The sequence below is a fragment of the Triplophysa dalaica genome, chromosome 17 (assembly GCF_015846415.1).
Source record: "Triplophysa dalaica isolate WHDGS20190420 chromosome 17, ASM1584641v1, whole genome shotgun sequence".
NCBI classification, from domain to species: Eukaryota; Metazoa; Chordata; class Actinopteri; order Cypriniformes; family Nemacheilidae; genus Triplophysa; species Triplophysa dalaica.
The window spans coordinates 22558176-22575196 of record NC_079558.1 but is presented as its reverse complement, the minus strand read 5'-3'; the positions used below and the strand labels follow the sequence as shown (position 1 = coordinate 22575196).

The window sequence follows — 17021 nt, the reverse complement described above, 5'->3', positions numbered from 1 at the left end:
AAAACAACTGCAGTTTGATTGATATTAATTGGAATGCACAATAAAACTCTTCAAATATTTATACATTTGAATTTAATGCAATTATGTGATTAACATTCGACAACATTGCTCCATTCATTCTAAATACAAATTTAAAAATGTGAAGTAAATATATTTTCAATCAATTCGTTTTAGAGTTCGTTTTTTCACTTAGTAGCATCATTTAATGTGTAAAATAAAAACATAAAGAAATCACAGCAGAATTTCACTACTATGCACCTTCGGTGGCAAATAATACTTTGCGATCACAGCACATTTAAACCGATCAATCTGAACACGACATTCTGAATGATGGGAATAAACTTCATCTCCCAGAAGGCCAGTGGCTGCACATGCGCAGTGGCGTCAGCAGCATGGCGGCAGGCAGAAGTATGGAGTGGGTGAAGAGTGTTAAAGGAGTGATTTTAGATATGTGTGGAGTTCTCTATGACAGCGGTGAGGGTGGAGGGAAACCTATACCTGGATCTGTAGAAGCAGTCGAGAGGTCAGCTCGAAAGTTATTCAGTTTAGTAATCAACACTGCAGGTTTAACGTTTTTAAAACATACTTTATAAACGCTTTATAACATACAACTTTACAGTACAGTTCACTCTGCATTGCCTGATGCTTGAAATAGTCATCTGGTGGCAAGTACACACCTGTGTACACTTAATGAACGTGTGTTTGTGTTGTTGTGTGTCAGGCTGATGGGTTCGGGTCTGATCGTGCGCTTCTGCACCAACGAGACTCAGAACACGCGAGAGAAGTTCGTGCAGAAGCTGAAGCGGATGGGCTTTAACATCAGCGTCAGTCACGTGTTCTCACCTGCGCCTGCGCTGTTGCGCATCCTGAGAGAGCGAGGACTGCAGCCACACCTGCTGGTGCATGATGGTACTGCAGAGGACTTTTGATCATCTTTATGTCACGTCACAACCAAATCTGATGTGTGAATGTATGATGATGTGAACTGTACATTACAGCGGAAGATGAATGAAGAACAGATTTTCATGATGAATGTGGTGTGATATCAGCAGTTACACATACCTGTATAACGCGTGTGTGCGTGTGTGTGTGTGTCAGATCTGATGGCGGAGTTTGACGGTGTAGAGATGACGTCTCCAAACTGTGTCGTCATTGGAGATGCTGCAGAGAGATTTTCGTACCAGAACTTAAATGAAGCGTTTGGTGTTCTCATCGGACTGGAGAAGCCCGTTCTCTTCTCTCTGGGTCAGGGGTGAGACACGTGATGTCATTGTTTAATGTTTGTGTCTGTATTTCACGTTGACACTCATCTGATGTGTGTGTGTGTGTGTGTGTGTGTGTGTCATTTTTGCTCTCCAGACGCTACTATAAGGAAACTGATGGATTAAAGTTGGATGTGGGGGTTTATATGAAGGCGCTGGAGGTGAATAGATCATGTGTGTCTCATGATGTCTCATCAGACAGAAGTCTGATGTGTCTGATCACTGTTTGTTTTGCTCAGTACGCCTGTGATGTTCAGGCTGAGGTGATAGGAAAACCATCTGCAGAATTCTTCCAGAGTGTTCTGAGAGACATGGACCTTCAACCACATGAGGTGAAACACGCACAGACACACACACAACCACGCAAAGACAGACGCACACAAACAAAAATGCACAGACACACACACAACCACGCAAAGACAGACGCACACAAACAAAAATGCACAGACACACAAACAACCACGCAAAGACAGACACGCACAGACACACAAACAACCACGCAAAGACAGACACGCACAGACACACAAACAACCACACAAAGACAGACACGCACAAACAAAAATGCACAGACACACAAACAATCACGCAAAGACAGACGCGCACAAACAAACAAGCACAGACAGATAGACAGCCACAAACAAACACACACACACACACACACACACACACGTACACAACCAAAAACATCAACCCAAATTTAACACAGTCTGGTGAAAGTATCTGATCTCTCTCTCTGTCAGGTTGTGATGGTGGGTGATGATCTTGTGAATGATGTGGGAGGAGCTCAGCGGTGTGGTATGAGAGGTGTTCAGGTCAGAACCGGTAAATACAGGTCAGTGTGTTGTTATTCATGCGCACGCGTGTGTGAATCTCTATAGCTGTGTAACAGAGTCTAAACAAGCTAAACTGTGAAATGAAGTTCTGTCAGGCACTTATGTGGCCACCAGGCTGCGCTACAGCTCTGCATTTAATAAACTGTCCAATGACTTCATTTCCTTTGAGGTCTTCCTCCAATCACATTATTTAAGTCCAGTGTTAGTCCCGCCCCTTCCTCTACTTGATGAGAGAAGTTTGTCGGTCTGATAAACAGATTGTTTTCTGTGTGTGAATCCATCTGAGGTGCAGTTCTTAATTCCAGGATGCGTTAGTGAGAGTACAGCTGACTTCAGATCAGAGCTCACCGCCGTCTTCAGGAAAAAAGTGTATCTTGTTTCGCACCATTTCGTACATTCTGCTCTAATTGGACGAAAGTAATGATGTGTGACACCATGAAGCAAACTCCCATGACCCCCCCCCCCAATGCCACGCACACACACACAATCCCGTTGTGCTTCTGAGGCAGTTTAAGTCATGTAGAGTTATGGATCATCTGTGATTGTTTATGTTTGTTTGTTGTTTTTTCTTTGTTAAATGCAGAGGTGTGACGCACACACCCCAAATTAGCCAGAATTTCCTGTTAAATTCCCTCCCTGAGCTGATAACACAATCTAAACACAGTAAGCACACACACACACACACACCACTGGCAGCCGCAGTGAAACAGTAGATGGATTGTGTTGAATTTTGCATGGTCACATTGACTCAGTTACTCTATAATTCAAGAACAGAAGAAAAGTGAATATGAACACACACAGTCCAAGTCTCATGTAGCTGATTACACATCATCATGACATCAAAGACACAAACATGTGTACATGTGTGAATCATGTGTTGTGTTTCTGCAGACCGAGTGATGAACATCATCCCAGCGTGAAAGCCGACGCACACACGGACGACCTCGCTGCCGCTGTGGATGCACTACTGATCTCAGATCTGTGAATGAAACGACACTGGACTGTACTGTTGTGTGTACTGTACTGATCACACACTGATCTTGTTAACAGATGATGAGAAAACTGATGTAGTGAACTTAAATCACATGACAATGCTGCTGTAGACAGGGACATTATGTTAGGGTTACCATTCAAGTGAAGGTTTTGTAGGTTTGTGCTGTTGTGCGCTGAGGTTTATTTAAACAATAGCTGGAAATACATTCTACAGCAGTGTGTGATGAACAAACACCACAGATCTTTTGTCAAACTGGAGTAGAGGTCTCACACATGCACACGCTCACTGCCTTTTGTGTTTGTCACGGCAGCTCTTTCAGTTGGGAACTGTGTGTGAGTTCAGGAAGTTCAGTGTCTGCTGTGCTACTGTAAACACTACACAACACACTCTCCAGTGAAACACTTTTTCAAGTGTAATAAAGTTCATATGTTTTTTTGTGTGACTCTTCACTTTGATTCTGTGTTTTATCTGACCATCTGGAGTGTTTTCATACATGACCCATAAACCTTCAGTTCAGAACTCATTCACTGATTCTCAGTAGCAGAATCAAACACAGTAAAGCAGATCATCAGGAGTTTACTTCACTGCCTTTGGTGACATCGCTTGACCTTGTTTTCTTGCTCGGTCTCCTGTGAACTCTTACAATTATCATGAAATGAATGTTTATACACACACACACACACACAGGTCACATGATGTGCAGTGTTAATAACACTAATGTGTTTGTGTCTAGTACTGAAACTATAAATGAGTCACTGTGACGTCAGTCAAGGAATGAACTCTTCACAACAGTTTCAGCACACCCTGTGTTTACACACACACACACACACTTGTCATTGAACGTGAGTGAAATCTGCTGCTCCTGAACCATCATGAGTGTAGAAGAGCTTGTGACGCAGCGTGAGATCTAACACACTCACTGAGAGCATCACATGTGCATTCCCTGTAATGTCAAACATGTTATAATATTTAATAAATGCAGCGTGTGCTTCCACTGCGCTGTCTCCGTCTATAATGCTGCTCTTATATCAGAAGCTGTGCCGTGTGATTATCAGGGTGTTTGTAAAGACAATCATCACAGGCAATAAAGAGAACAACACAACACATGCGGACACTTCAGTGTTTTCCCTGTTGATAAAACACATGCAAGACGCATAAAATTCTCTGGTTATGAATAAATGAAATGATAATGAGGCAGTTATTGTACAAACACATCAAATGGTTTATTCATATAGAAACAAGTAGATTTACTTCTGGAGTTACCAAAATGTAAAAGACAAAAATAGTTCTAAATAGCTTTTTTCCACCAGTGAGGAACTGAAATACCTGATATTACTATTGTTACGCATCTGAAGCCCTTTAACGTGTGTGTGTGTCCACCTGCAGCCGGCAGCGTTTGTCCTCATGTATGACGCCGCTCTAATCATTACTAATCTAAACATGTGTGTGTGTGTTCTCATCTGCAACACAAAGCTCTCCAGCGCAGATCATGTTCTCACGAACACACCCTCCATGTGCGTCACCCTGAGTCGATTACACGTGTTCACTTACTGAAGCGTTCATCCCATAATATTCTGGCAGCAGGGAATTCTGAGAGTATGAGAGCTGGGCTGAGCTCAACACGTCTCAGTTTCTCTCGATCTGTTCGATGTCCAGTTCTCCGCCCAGCTGGAACGCGTCCCGCCCCTTCACACTGTACAACTCCGCCCACAAACACTCTCGCTCCTTGCCGCTGGTCCGCCCCCCTCCTGTCCAGCCTCCGTCTGATTGGTGGATGATGGCATTCTGAGGCGGTTCAGACGTAACGGCACTTGTAAAGGTGTGCGCCGGGCAGTCGTCCGCAGTGAAGCCCGGACAGCTGAGGCTGTGAAAATCCTGCAGCTTCTGTAAAACAGAGTTGAAACACACATGAAACTGTGACATGTGATTAAGCGAAACTTTGATACGTTTTATCAACCGCAGCGCTGTCGTATCACAGAATGACTGCAGATAATCACACACGATAAACCTGACACACTGTTATCACCACTGCTGCACATAAACCAGCCGGAGGACAGCAGAAGAGATGAAGTCCAGGTCTGTTACTATGGCAACTGTATATTTGGTTTGTAAATGGAGTGGTTTTTCCACTGACACACTGATCAGGAGTGCCCTCTGAGCTCATTAGTGACTACAGACACCATCAGTCTGATCTCAAACTTGCCACGGACTCAATGAACTCATTTTATTTCCAGGAAATGTTGACCTGCAAGACTTTGTCCTTCATTACTGAAGACAAGCGTTTGTCACTGTGTGCGTACCTGTGTCATCTTGAGCAGGTCTAGGGAAGGTCTCTGTTTGTGGCTGTCAGCCGGTCTCCTGCGCTTCACGCCGGTCTTCTTGTCGTTGTGGACGCAGGGCTGCGAGCGGCTGCGGGACAGTCCGCCCCGTCGCTCCATCTCAGGGGTGCTGTCTGGAGAGCTGGCCTCTGACGGGCCGCTGGCTTCCACCGGGCAGATGTGCTCGTGCGAGAGGTAGTGAGCCTGCTGTGGGGTGTGGGAGGACGCGCTGAAGGAGAAGGTGTGGCCGAAGGGCTCCAGCAGGTTTGTGTGTGCGGGCAGACTGAAGCTGGAGCTGCGCTGCATCACAGGAAACCCCGTTGTCGTGAAAGCGGCAGACGCTCCGCGCTGGACGCTCCCCCCGCTGTGGCATCGACGCTTCTCCACGTTCGTCCAAACCCGCGAGCCCTGTGGCCGCCACGACGACCGGCAGGTGGACAGTTCGTCGGAGCAGGACAGCGAGCGGCACTGGCGCTTGCTGGGCGGGGCGGTGCCGACGAGAGACGCGCCTTCGCTCAGACTCAGATCATGCAGCAAACCACTGATGGCGCCCGTCTCACGAGAGGAGCGCGCTTCCCCCGCGCCGTCCCACAGACTCTCCAGACTGGAGCCCACGGCCCGCTGCTGCACGCCGACCTCAGCCCACCGACTGGTTTCTACAACAGACACACCATATAAGACCAACAATCTGCACATCAAATGAATGAGCTTTATAGACATAATAATAATAATAATGCTTTTTATTTGATAGCGCCTTTCAAAAGACCCAAGGTCAACCCACAGCCATCAAAGTGAAAAATAAGAACATCAAAGAAAAAATAACATACATATATATATATATATATATATATATACACAGAGATCACTGCACGGGACAAACCATGTAACAATCACTCAGAATACACAAATAAATTGCAGTAAGAATTGCGTAAACAAGCCTGAGTAAAAAGATACGTCTTAAGACGTGTTTTAAAGTCTGCAGACAGTCGCTGTTTCTGATATCTATAGGGATGGAGTTTCATGCGCGGGTGGTAGCACAGCTAAAAGATCTAGCACCCATGGTAGTTAATGGAATCCGAGGTACCACGAGAGAAAGTGAAGATGAAGATCTGAGGGCATGTGCAGGGGTGTAAGCTAGAGGAGTTGAGTGAGATATTGGGGTGCAAGATGATGTAGAGCCTTGTGAGTGAGTAATAAGATCTTCATATCAACATACTGCAGTTCTTTGGGCTCATGTGTCATCACAACTTCTGTGTGTTTCTTACACTCTTTCATGCTTCAACACACACATCACAATATGATTTATTACTTCAAGCAAAATAATGTGTGAGGGGTGAAGGAAGCTGCTACCAGATCAAATCTCAGCACGTTAACCTCCAGTCCGACTCCTACAGACACATGTATGATGATCATGTGTATAGTTGAGCACAGTAAGATGACAGAGGTGAAGAGAAGAGAGAGAGAGTTGACAGGAAGAGACGTCCATGAACCCTACAGCTGCTCATGAGAAACAAAAGACCGCAGAAATAACAGCAGAAGACTACCAGAAGACACACACTACTGCTCTCAACACACCAGTGTTTCTGTGTTTCATAACTGACATTATGATACCAGGGATGTAAGAATCTCACAGTCTCTCTGTGCGGTGATACCTCGGTGGAAAAGCTCACGCTACAGTATTCATTGAGCTATTTAAAAAGACAAATGATGGGTTGGGAACAAGCATTCTGTGTTCTAAATCCCTTCTATAAAAAGTCATTGCATCAACATTTCTTATCACATGTAAGATGACAACACCCAGATCCGTCTTCTGCTTGTGGCTGCGTCCACATACCTACACTCATGACGTATTTCCTGTTTTTGGTCCAAGGGTTCTAGTGGCCACGAAGATCCCAAGTGAGCATGTGATGTTTCTAACCGGATGGGACACACTTAGGAAGTGCAAACATGTAACGTTAATTAATGTTGGGTTTCAAATCTTGAGATAAAAACCAGTTTTACGGGCACTTTCACGTAACACATCTAAATAGTCATGTCAAGTCAGATTTATTTGTATTGTATCAAAGCAGCTGTACCCAAAAAAACTGAAACAAAAGAAAAACACATGATAGCCAAACATAGAATAAATAAAGACAGAACCTTAAAAAGTAGTTGTATAACTTAAACATGAAAGCTTTCCGCAACTGCTTGCGAGACCCGAGCAAAAAGTCTCATGATTCATCTGGTGTAGTGTGTGTTAAACGCACTGCCCTTTTACATTTATGAGACATTGGACACACTTGCGCTCTTCCTTCCCGCCTCGTGCACACGCTCTCAAGTGGCAAACACCACAAGTGGGGTATTTGGACGCAGCCTAAGGGTGCACATGAACAGTCTTTACATGCCCTGGTGCAATGTCTTGATGAGGTTAAAGGTCAGCTATCCAATCATTTTCTGACAGTGACAGTGTGAGAAATCTTGCCGTCATAATAGATTCATGTCTCAGTTTTGACATGCAGATCAATTCAGTTATAAGAATCAGATTTCATCCTCTTAGAAATCTCTCCAAACCAAAACCTTTTTTGAGTTTGAGAGATCTGAAGATTTTTAATACATGTTGACTGGACTACTGTCACTCACTGTATGTAGGGAAGTGTCACAGAAACTCTCTGGAGTGCAGCTCACGCAGAACACCTTCTGACCGGCACAAAAAAAGGGACCACATGGCCCCGGTCTCTGCACTGGCTTCCAGATAAGTATAGGATTGACTTGACAATGTTTTTATGGGGTTTAAAAGCATAACACAACTTGTCCTCAAAATATATGAGTGATCTGTTAGGGTCATACACCAGCTGGGTCACTTAGATCAGGAAATCAGTCGTGGTTGACTGTCGCTCAGTCAATAAAGAAGTCAAAAGACGACCGCATCTTTTCAGTAGTAGGGCCACAGTTATGGAACAGTCTTCCTCTGTATATTCCACAGGCCCTGCTATAGAGGTGTTTAAAGGGGTCATATGACACAAATATTATGGTTTGTTTTAGATGTTACTCAATGTGTATACAGGATTTAAGGTAGTTAAACGCTGTATATTCCACATACTGTAAGTGTTTGTATCTCCTCTTTGGATTTTTAACAAAGCTCATGGCTCTGAAAAGTGAGGTGTGCTCTGATTGGCCAGTTCACCAGTGTGTAGTGATTTGTGGAATACTGCAAGCGTGTGACGGAAGTGTAACGCCTCTGACCATATTTGGAACATCAGTTAGTCCAAACAGGTAGTCCACCTTACTTGTGTACACATTTGGGCGGTCTTAGTCAAATCAGACCACCAACTGATGTAGATTTGAGAGAGAGAGAGAGAGAGAGAGAGAGAGAGAGAGAGAGTGAGAGTGAGACGGAGAGAGAGAAAGAAAGAGAGAGAGAGAGTGAGTGAGACGGAGAGATAGAAAGAAAGAGAGAAAGAAAGAAAGAAAGAGAGAGTGAGAGAGAGAGAGAGAATACATTGGTAAAGTTCAGGTGCTTGTTTGTTCACTGCATGTGGATGATGAATGTTATATAAACTGTGGATATAACGTTGGATTTGGAGATGATTTGAAATTGATATATGGAGCCGTCCCAGCAATAAAAGATGTTGGACATGAACTGCATGCGGTGAGTGAAACTGATGTCTGTTTTGTTGACAATGTGCTTTAGTTCAGTCTACCCCTTCCCCCCGCACGCACCGTATGGTTTTGGAAACAATCGTACAGCTGTATCTGTCTTTCATAAATGTGATCAAACTAGATGCTCTTTGCAGATACAAAGTATGCAATACTACTCGCCCACTTTAATAAACGATCTGATTACATGCAGTTTTTTGTATTTTAATCGTGTGGAGTGATATAAATGATTTGGCTCTGGGCACAGGGCAAACAAAAGGCGCCTCAGAGGTTATGAGCGATGTTGTGCCAGGCAGCACAAAACACTATTGATCTCCATTTGAACTCTGTTTATTCCCCTCAAACACTGGCCTCTGTTCTCTGCAAGGAGAACAACTACAGAAGCGATGCTGAAGTCAACAAATTCTTCACATGACACCTCCTACAAACAAACACCTGCAGCATCACGGCACAAGAGGAGCATGTTGTGAGCGGTGTTCATCCAGTAAATGTAGAAGCACTTACCCATGATTCCACAGGAGAAGAGGGCCGCCCCCTGGCTCATGGTTGGTAACTCATGCTGGAGAAACACACAGACACATGAGAAGAGCATACGAACTTGTGACACGCAAACAAAATCCCCCACAACAGCTCACAGGAAACCTACCCGCCCGCCCCTCCATGTGCAGTCTAACTAGTACACATCATATGAACCACAAACAGATGCCAGCTAAAGTAGAGTATATGTGTACAGCCCGTGTGAGAAATCTGTCTGACAGAGTCAAATGAAACATTTGTGAGATCAGAAGCTAAATCAGAGACATGTAATGAAACATGATCGAACATGAGCTCATGTCCATGAGAAACCAACAGTTATCTGACCCTGACACATGTCCAACCCTCTTATTCGGCCAAACACTGTCAACTACACAATAATCATGTCTTTTAAATGATTTCATAAGCTATACAATTATTGACTGTTTGTTTAGTAAACAGGTTCCGTAGGAGACACGTACTACTATATTAAGAACTTGATCATCACCACTGGAGAAAAAATGTGATTTCTAGATCTAAAAATACATAATATGTGTCGTCTCACCAGCTGCAGAGACTCGGTGGATGTTACATCATCGACGGGCTTCTTTTCCAGTGTTTTAGTGTGAATAATCACCATGGCAACACACATGTTTGCCACAGTCCATTCCAGTGCAGATGACCCCACCCAAGTTCACTCACATCAGCACCGGCCGGTCAACAGATGACCTCTTCACCCTGAACAAAAACAAGACAAATGAAGACATGTTACGCTTTACATCACTGTGCTGTCACGGTTTAGTTGATTTATTTCAAGAACATCCAATAGTGTGTTCGATTGTCATCTAAAAGTAAAGAACAACAAAAGCAATTCCACGTGTTGACACGCGTGGTAATGTTACCAGAGGGTGACGCTAATAACACACCACACACCTGTCAACAGACAACTGAAGAAGTCTCACACATACACTGTAAACTTGTGTGGCATGTACAGTAACTTGGGACGATGGTAAACATGAGTTCTGAGTGGGGTCCTTTGAGAAATGAATGTGTCGAGGGACTATTGAATATCATTTTTTCTTCAAATGCCCACGACTATTAGCCGGGGCATTGCTATGTGGTTACTCACTGTTAAGAGTGGTTGCCAAGCAGTTGTCATGTTTTTACAGTGGTAGCTTTAAGCAGATTGTCATCAAATGCAACAGAATCTGGAGTCCTTTTGTTCTTTAAGCACCATCATGAAATCCATCACATTCCAGCTCCAGTCATGGAGAACCTCAGACATTCCAGCAGTTCTACAGAGCCCATACGTACAATGACAAAAATTAGTTCATCCGGCCCATTATTGTGCATACGTCTTCAGAATACACCACGGAGCATGCGTAGTACAACATCCATGACGTAATGGACTGATCGTGTACATCATCGCACTACAGGCATCGTGTCGATCCACAGGCTGGAGAGATAGAACGATCTGACAAAAGAGAACATCGCCCAACTCTAACAGGAAGATGGCGTTTCCTATTGAAAGGTGTGTTGTGGTACATTTTCTGCGGAGCATATTTGGAGTTTCTGAGCGAGAGCTTTTAACCGTACTTCACTGTCGAGCTACGCAAAAGAAATCGCAGCCAACCGCCAAATCACGTCCAGTTTATTGTTGATTCATCGTGCAGCCCTATACCATACACCCAAATTTCCATCTATTAGACAATTGACCAACCAAGGCTGGGCAAAAAATATATTTTTAAATGCGGTCGATTCAATATCGTTTCTCAAAAGCTGTAAATAGATTGTTTTCTTTCATATTTCCGCAAGCACTGAACATTAATAACGTGAATGTTATAGCTACTACTATAGATTTATCCTTTTACAGCCAGTGGATGTTAGAACAGGGAGCAAATCGTTTGTTCATTTACCTTCATATAAAAGACAGCCGTTCATGTGATTGTAGTCTCTCTTTACAGCTCATTGTGTTTGTTATACTGAATGTTAAATGTCAAAGAACCTGATCTTTTTTGATATACCCAAGTGTGTTTAAACTTTAATATACAGGTTTGTGGCACTTCATTTCAGTTTTTTATTCACCATTGTAATGAGATGTTTACTGATCATTTTTAGAAATATCTATAATTTGTATTAAATCTATAATCATTAACTCGAATCGAATCGAGAGCTTGTGAATGGAAATCAAATGGGAACCTCAGAATAGAGACCGAGCACTATCACAGACTGAATACAGTGATATAAATGAAATGATGAGTTTGCTGAAAGATGAAAAACAACAGCAGCTCTGCTGTTTATAATACACTTCATACCTCCACACATGGTTTTTTAATAGTGAATAAATGTAAACATCAGTGCTCTAAACTAACTCTTTTACTAGGAGAACTGAAGCTCCTGACAGAGCAAGCAAAAAATGTAGCGGCACACCTTAAATCAGCAGGCAACACACTTATTCACATTCCCCCAAAATAACTGTTTTACTGATACTGGCAAATAAGTGACTTGATGACAGTAGATTTGGTTCTGCTTATTTAAAAAAGGCAGAGTCTACAGAGAAGTTTTGTTATTGATTGTGTAAACTTGTCAATGACGAGCTGGATACACGGGAAATATCATTGACACGTGAGTGACCCGCGCAGTGGACGATCACACAGCCTGCACTGGTGGCGGGTCGCGTTCTACTCGTCTTTCCACATGAAATAACAACTACATGCACAAGTAATTGTCAAAAATGCGTGCACTGTCTCGAAAACTGGTCGCGTTTAGTCGCAGTCTGGAGCCCTGAACATACACAGAATGAGAATATAATCAGACAAATCCAAGTTTAGGGCGTTGTGGATGATTGATAGGGTGTTACTGAACACTGACCCAGATCAGAAGAGCCAACACCCAAGTGTCTATGCTCTCCAGATATGGCTTATATGACATTTTCACCAGTCAAGGCTCGCCAGTCTGATCACTTATGAATGCTGCAGCAAGTAGTTTAAGGTTCAAGGTCTGTTTATATAAATGAGAAATAGTAGCTAAGTGATGCTTGTCCTTTACTAGCAATCATAATAATGATAAACAATGTCCTTCTGACCTGAGAAATACAAAGAAAGACATCATGAGAAACACTGGCAGACGCGTACACATCACAAGCTAAACATCCACTTACACCGACGGGTTTAATTGCAACTTTGCAGATTGATGAAATAATGATGATGATAAGCTAACCGAGACACACATATCTACATGTTCAAAGCCAAATTAACCTCATTTCTCAAACACCTGCGCACATGGTGATGGTACAGAGCTCAAGTACATCCGCCATCTGTCATGAAGGTTATTGTGATGTTGGAGTTACCTGATCCACTGGAGAAACGGAGCACATGTTGTGTGTGAATGCGTCTCATATCTCCAGGCTGAAGGGACAGACACGGCTCAATCTGACGGGTGACGCTCAATGATGCATGACTCAACATTAAAGCAGTCATTTCACACCAATCAGCACACAGCACATTTCCTCTGTGTTCAACCACAATTCTGTCCTTTACTCATCATCCGTCCTATTAAACTACTCATTGCATAGCAGAGAGAAGCAAAATTGTCTGCTAAACATCTCATGTTAACCTCATTGGTGATGAGAGCATTTGACAATGTGTGGCAGAAACTTCCTGTTTGTCAAATTGTTAATAAAGCCACAGTCACATCATCCAGTGGCTTGTAAGGCCAGTTGCTAAAGCTTTAGAAAATACATGACTGGCGTCCATCTTAAGCCCAAACATTTATAAATATGTCAGGGCAAGTTCTTTTCAGTTAAGACAGTTATTTATTTTAGTCTGGGACCGGTCTTAAGCGATGTCTATGAAACTGGGCCGTAATGATGAATAAAGAACAAGCACACTTCCACACCTGAAGAGAAAAACGAAAGACCTAACTCCTCATTGACAGTCAATGTGTGAATGAGTCTGTCACTCTTCAGTGATTCAGTGTCAGCATAAGCAAAAGTGACTCACTGGACCCAGAGAACAAGACAGAATAAAACACAAGACAAGAAGAAATAAAGCAGATTGAATTTGTGGTGTGGTAAAGTTCCAGAGATCCTAGAAAAGACAGTTTATCATTATAAAAACATGGTGCATTATGGGCAGCTGAATGAGGAACTTTAGGGTAGAGTGGGGCGACATCACACCCAACTCATGATGGCCACATGAACCCCTCGATGCTCCCACAGTTCATGTAGCCAATAGATCATTTAAGCTTTAAATCTTCTCAAAACTCCTCAGCAAAGGAAAAACCGCAGTCCTCCGTTCATCACCTGCCTGTCGCCGGCGTCGCTCTCGGTGAGCATTTGGAGCAAATCAATTAGTCATATGAGATGGCCACACAATGACAATGCCAAACCAAACAAAAGCAGAACATCACTTACTTTAAGACTAATGTGGAAATGAAAATCAACTGTAACCAAACAGAAAGAACTAAGATTTTAAAACAAGAGTTTACAGGTCACCAGACGCTGCCAGCATGAAGAACGCTCGCAAACCAATGAGCTGCCAAACCAATTTGGTTAAACTTACACAATAGCAGCGCAGAGGAGCTGAGAAAAAAGAGAGAGAATAAACGCAGCTGCCAGACCACTTAACATAAACACAAAGACGCCGCGAGCCCACCAGACAATGTCTCTTTTCATCTGAAAAAACTCACTTTAACTTCACTATATACCTGCGCCTGCTCGCAAACATGTAGCTTCAATAAACAGCCATACAGAAGTTTATATTCCTGTAAGTTCATCTTGGAACAGGACGTTAACCGAGCGCTGGTTAAATTGTTACCAGGCAATAACACACGTTGGAAACGTAGCAACCCAGACACACACAGACGGCCTTCCTGTGCTCCACAAACCTGCACATTGTGACAGCAACACAAACGATAATCCTTCAATCCGTTCATCCAAATAAAAGTCGACATTGTTTCAAAGACACAAAATGACTTCTGTAAACAAAAACATTTGAACGAATGTGAAGCACAATGTTGAAATAAAGAAGCTCTGAAACTGACAAGTGTGTCATAAAATCTCATATTCATATTCACCTCATGATCGTATTATCTTGTTTTTTCTTTTCTTTGTGCTTTCGTTATTTTTGGAGCTGAATGCTTTTAGTAAAACTGCCCTTGATTTCCTCACACCAGTCCTGAGTTTACATATGAGTGACACTCATGACGAGAACACATGTCATAAAAATGCAGAAATAAGTGTGTATAACTGAGAATCAACAATCATTGAGGATCATGTGATTCACGACGGGAACTTCCACTGTGGCATGTGCGTTTACAGCCTCAAACTCTCACTTTACTTCACAAAATACCACTGACAACGTCATGAGGTTTCTAAAAATGTTCAGAAGACTTCAAATTCTGATCAAGTATGTGTGAATATGACTTAAAGAACATATAAATACTGTCAAAGTGAGACGATGAACTATGTAAAGATTAAAGCAGCCAGCCCAGTTGTGTGTCAAAGCATGTAATTGTGTAAAACCTGTTCTGTGTTCACTTCCCAAAGTCTCACAATGACAACATGACGTTTATTACCCAGATACACCCAACTATTGACTAGAAACATCAACCCAAACAATTCACTAGAACAGAAAATGAATTTGCCCCGAGACAACACACAACACAGTGAAGGTGACAAACACAAAGCGTCTGCTAACTAACTAACACTGCTGTTGTTTACACTACACACACAGACACACACCATCTGCCAGTTCAGCGGAAAACAGCCTCTAGAGGCGAGAAACAAACATAACATTTACAACAACAACCAGGAAGAGAAACAACTTTTCCCAGGAACAGATTATGTTGCATGTCACATTAACACAAACCAAAGCATGACACAACACACACACTGCATGTTCTTCACACACACACACACACACACACACACAGACACTGCATGTTCTTCACACACACACACACACACACACACACACTGCATGTTCTTCACACACACTGCATGTTCTACACACACTGCATGTTCTACACACACTGCATGTTCTACACACACTGCATGTTCTTCACACACACACACACACAGACACTGCATGCTCTTCACACACACACACACACACACACACTGCATGTTCTTCACACACACACACACACACACACTGCATGTTCTTCACACACACTGCATGTTCTTCACACACACACTGCATGTTCTTCACACACACGGTCTTCACACACACGGTCTTCACACACACGTTCTTCACACACGTCTCACACACGTTCTTCACACACACGTTCTTCACACACACGTTTTTCACACACACGTTCTTCACACATACACACACTCATCATTTCATGTGTGTTTCCTCTGTGTGTGTGTGTGTGTGTGTGTGTGTGTGTGAACACATTGCTCAGTTGCATATGTCCTGACTAACGTTACAGTACAACACCATCACAAGTGTTCTTTCATTAAACTCAATTCTCTACAAACACTGAATATTATTCACTATACAATACTTCAATAACATGAAAATATTGTTCTGAAAACTACAATAACACTATAATAAACTTGCACATCAATTTTAAACACATTATTCATGGGGTGCGAAGTGAGGAAAACGACTCGACTCGACACGACACGACACGACACGACACGACACGACACGACAAACACTGCAGACTGCATCCCTTTCGGCTCGTGTTTCAGTGTTGATCTCACAACAGTTTATATTCGTGTTGAACTGAAGCGAGTTTCTTTCACTTTTAACAGTTTCACTTCTCGACCTGAAGAACTTTTGAGTGTTTCAGCTCGCGCACGGAACAAAAGCTGCTAACGGCCCTGACAGGCGCGGGAAGCGCGAGCCGCTGAAAATCTGCTCCGCAACACTTTAATACACTTCTGCCCACGTTTTGTGTAAATACTCACGCAGACAGCGTCGCGGCGGCCGGATGGCTCAGATCATCTTCATCCCGCTGCTTAACACACCGCCGCCGCACGAGCACGGAGAACACACGCGAGTGCGCGCTCGCTCGACGGCCGGCGTCAGCAGCGAAGAGGGGGACGCGGAATTACAGCACAAACACAAAACACACAGAAAATCACATTCCTGATACATTGACTGACTGAGAGTGAAATATCTTTACATAACATAAACGTATTACTGATAACAACTGATGAACTTTTACTAAGTGTTGCTGTATATTTAGTATTGACAACAAGAGTTCTCCCTCTTACTCGGAATGGAGTCGCCCATACAGCTCAAGAAAGAGTGAAGAAGATTAATTAAGAATAATTCGGTAAAGCTGACAAATACACTGTGGCAAATGTGAATGTGTGGTGTGAGTGTCTAAACAATTCAATGTATAATGTTAAACTGACGTTACACGACAAAAACAATGCAAATCAGATTATAAACACAATTAATTGAATTGCCAGGTCGCAAAAATAATTGACTTAACGTTACATCAGAAG

The 17021-nt window shown here is 43.0% G+C and overlaps 2 protein-coding genes across 2 annotated transcripts; one reads left to right on the top strand and one right to left on the bottom strand.

Moving 5' to 3' along the window:
- Positions 1–360: 360 nt before the first annotated feature.
- Positions 361–3538, top strand: lhpp (phospholysine phosphohistidine inorganic pyrophosphate phosphatase). Its single transcript, XM_056770474.1, has 7 exons — positions 361–523; positions 722–909; positions 1099–1252; positions 1360–1423; positions 1502–1594; positions 2003–2094; positions 2987–3538. Exons 1-7 carry the CDS (start codon positions 372–374, stop codon positions 3078–3080), a joined length of 837 nt encoding a protein of 278 aa, XP_056626452.1. The 5' UTR covers positions 361–371; the 3' UTR covers positions 3081–3538.
- Positions 3539–4271: 733 nt separating this feature from the next.
- Positions 4272–16623, bottom strand: fam53b (family with sequence similarity 53 member B). Its single transcript, XM_056770473.1, has 5 exons — positions 16476–16623; positions 10122–10294; positions 9548–9602; positions 5390–6063; positions 4272–4973 (listed from the first exon to the last, which is right to left on the bottom strand). The coding sequence occupies exons 2-5, from the start codon at positions 10206–10208 to the stop codon at positions 4716–4718; spliced, it is 1074 nt and encodes a 357-aa protein (XP_056626451.1). The 5' UTR covers positions 10209–10294; positions 16476–16623; the 3' UTR covers positions 4272–4715.
- Between the last annotated feature and the right edge of the window lie 398 nt (positions 16624–17021).